The following is a 3,715-nucleotide window of genomic DNA, read 5'->3' on the forward strand; positions in this document are numbered from 1 at the left end:
GAGGAGTGGCCATTGGTGCTGTGCTGTGACTTGGGTGTTCCCTGGAACACACAGTTAATGCACGCGTGAGCCTGAGCCCTGTGCTTAGGTTCGTAGTTAAAAGCTTGAAAAACACCAGGTGGCAAGTGTTTCTTGCACAGGCACTGTTGTCACAGTTTTTCAAAGCCATCAGTCTTTTGCAGTTTACACCCTTACATCGACAAATGTGCAGCAATGTGGGTGTAGAAACAATTCCAGATTTCAGTTAATCACTCTTGTTCTGCTACATAACTCAGATCATTAGTCTCACCTGGTTTGCTGCATAGAATCATAGAATTTCATTGGTTGGAATGGACCTTACAGATCATCATCTAGTCCCAACCCCCTGCCAGGGCCAGGGCCACCTCCCCACTAGACCAGTTTGCTCAAGGCCTCATCCAGCCTGGCTTTGAACACTGCCAGGGTCGGGGCATCCTCTACCTCCCTGGGCAACCTGTGCCAGTGTCTCACCACCCTCACAGTAAAAAACTTTTTCCAAATATCTAACCTAAATCTCCTCTTTCAATTTTTACCCAATGTAGTTTGTACCCAATGTACCCATTTGTACACACGTCTCTGTGAGTCTTTGCATTGGCATCAGTATGCAGAGAGCACCACGATTTTTACCCAATGTACCTATTTGTACACACATCTCTGTGAGTCTTTGCGTTGGCATCAGTATGCAGAGAGCACCACGTGGAGGATAGGGCTGCTTCTTCCAGCAGCAGTGCTGATGTGTACCTGTTTAAAATGACAGTGAAACTTTGGCACTAACTGGGAATGTTATATGGAACAGGGGAAGAAAACAAAGTGGATGGCCTGCCGTGCATTTGAAATGCTTACAGCCAGCATTTGGGTGTGATCATCTGCATCTGTGCCATGCTCAGACTATGCAAAGCACACAGAGCTGAGGGATGGCAGAGCTTGTCTTCTGCAGTAGTAACTGTGCATGTACAGGTAGCAAATCAGGCAAGAATCATGTAGCCGTTCTGGCCTAATGCACAGAGTTATGGGAGTAAGAAGATCTGGTTCCACCTCCTGATCATGTCACTCATCCAATGGGACTTGTCTTTTCTGCATCTTAGTCACTTCACCCTCTCTGCCCCTGTGGTTTCTTTGGTCTTCGGATGAAAAATGCTATATAAAACTAAGCTATTGCAACGATTACTTTGGTTATGATTTACAAGCCTTTGTGAGAGCTCAATAAACTTGTAAAATAAAACACTTGTAAAAATAAATACTAACAAGTATCATCACATGATAGTTAGGATATTCTTGAAGCCACAATATCCCATGGGTTCCTGAAAATCAAAAGCATAGAATAAAGAGCTCTCTGTGGAATCTTCCTGTGGCAGGTAGTAGCTGCTGGGAAATGTTCCCCAGTTTCCTAATCTGAATTATGAATGGCAGGATTAACAGGTAGCAGCAGCTCCACAGGCTCTACTGAGGTGATGTGGCCCATAGATTAGTTTGAGAGTTATGCAGGGAAGTGATTCTGACTTCAGATTTGCGACATGGCCCCTTTGCCTGTATGCAATGAGGAAAAAAGTTCCCATGTTCCTGGATGTTCAGTGTGTCTTAATTCCATGTGAATTCTGTGGGCTGTTAGCAGCAATGCAGATTGCCAGTAGTGTGAGATATGACTGATCTGTGAGTTTATTGTAGTAGATGAAAGTGGTTTATTAAATGAACGTTTTGAGTAGGAGTTTACTGTAAAGGAAGGTGCTGAGTCGTGAAAATAGCAAGTGTTGAATTGCTCCGCAGGTGAAAGTGCTGGTTTTGTGGTAGCAGAGAGAGATATCTTTTCAGTGCAGCTTGCCAAAGGTCTAGCTCTGCCTCACAGCATAGCTGATACTTCCAGACTCCTATGTAGAGTCTGACTGTGTGTGCTGAGTTTCTTGGTGGTGAACAGCAAATTAAAGAACAAGGATTCCTTTTATCATCAAACTTGTGATAGCTGTGTGATGCTGTGACATCAAGGGAGGTTAGTATTGTTTTCTTCCTACATTTCATACTCCTTGTTATTACAAATGTATGCATTTGTGAAAGAAATACATTTCTGTCCTTCATTCATTCTTCATTGTTTTCTCTTTTGCTGTCAGCATCTTGGAGAGCCAGGACAAACCTTTGTTCAGTTGTTCAATGCAGAGGAAGAGATTAAGAGGAAGAGATTAGCTAAAATCGGTTTTATATCTTTTTGTTTACATATGTTTATACAGAAAAGCCTTAATGCTCATTTCTTCTCACAGATGCTGAAGTCAGTGCAAGACAGAAGACATTCAGTGAGGTCCAAGCAGAACGACTGGATCAAGCTGAACGGACTGTTTTAATTAAGTGCCCACCAAAACTTAATGAAAAGAAATTATTGCAGTATTTATCTACTCATGGAAATGTTAGGAGTCATTTCTTTTTTGAAAATCGTGTAAGTAACTAACTATATAAACTAAAATCTAGACATAGACAAAAAGAAATACCAGCATTTGGTCAAGGCCTTATACATGCAAGTTAAGCAGATTATATATAATTAGTATATTGAATCAGGTTTTGTCTGTGTTAATGTTTACAAGTTGCTGAGCAGCAGATTTTTATTTGTAAGTCAGCTAAGCAACATCCCTAAGGGTTAGCCAGCAACCTGATGTGCACTAAATCTCTGAAACTGACGTAGCATTGTTCATTGTTCTAACCATAGAGATAACTCTTTTATTCTGTGTCTTTCTTGTGCATTTCAGTTGTGAAGATAAATAAATTTCAGAACTTGCATGTGTAGTGCTTACTGCCAAGAATAGTACATCTTAAATATTTTTAGCCTCTTGTAAAAAAGTGTTGAAAACCTGCTGAGATACAGAACCTAACACTCACCTTCAGGGCTGTCATGTTAAACTGTCTCAGTATTCCCAGGAACATCTGAGTAATATCAGTATTGTCAGTTCAAGGCTTGTATGCATTTATCTAACCCTGTATTTCCATTCTTAATGTTTTAGGGCATCAGTGCTTTGGTAGAGTTTTCTGAAAAGAGCAGTGTAGCCTCATTGCAGGATGCTGTTGGAGTGCCAAGTGCTGCAGAGCATCATGTTGTCCCATTTAAATCTAGACTTTTTACTTTCACGCTGAAAAACCCAGTGAGTCAACTTGCTGAAGCAACACCACTTCATCTTGCTCCTCAGAGTCACATTCCAGTGAAGGACCTTATTCAAAAGCTCTGTCTTGCAGACAGTGTAAGTAGAGATTTCTAGATCTCTCTCAATTAAAAATGAACCATTTCATTTCAGATTTGCAAGTGTTCATGTGAAATTTATAATGCAACTTGTTTCTATTAAAAAAGTAACCCCTATCAGAATCTTGTGTGACTGGTTCTACATTAAAACAAATAAATGAAACTAGTAATTTTAATTGTGAAAATAATTTATCTGTATGAAAGAAACCTGTTTGAAATTTTAAAAAATAATCTTCTAATTGCAGTAATAGAAGATGGGTCGTTGTATTTTTACAGTGTTTATTTTCTGAACTAGATAAGCAGTCAGATGTACACTCTACTGAATGAATATCAGCTGACAGAAGAAAACATCAAGCTTCGATTTCTGGCCTGTTCTCTGGTTCGGGATTTCACACGTGCATATTTTCCAGACAGCACTGTAAAGCCATTTGGCTCTTCAGTCAACACCTTTGGCAAATTGGGATGTGATGTGGACATGTTTCT

General features: G+C 40.2%; 1 protein-coding gene across 1 annotated transcript; it reads left to right on the forward strand.

The window, feature by feature from the left end:
• Positions 1–2,267: 2,267 nt before the first annotated feature.
• Positions 2,268–3,709, forward strand: LOC103801512 (poly(A) RNA polymerase, mitochondrial-like; the record flags this gene model as incomplete). Its single annotated transcript, XM_009073927.1, has 3 exons — positions 2,268–2,440; positions 3,000–3,233; positions 3,528–3,709. Coding segments are annotated over 3 exons (589 nt in total), but the record flags the coding sequence as incomplete, so codon positions are not given.
• Between the last annotated feature and the right edge of the window lie 6 nt (positions 3,710–3,715).

The sequence above is a fragment of the Acanthisitta chloris genome, unplaced genomic scaffold (assembly GCF_000695815.1).
Source record: "Acanthisitta chloris isolate BGI_N310 unplaced genomic scaffold, ASM69581v1 scaffold11924, whole genome shotgun sequence".
Lineage (NCBI taxonomy): Eukaryota > Metazoa > Chordata > Aves > Passeriformes > Acanthisittidae > Acanthisitta > Acanthisitta chloris.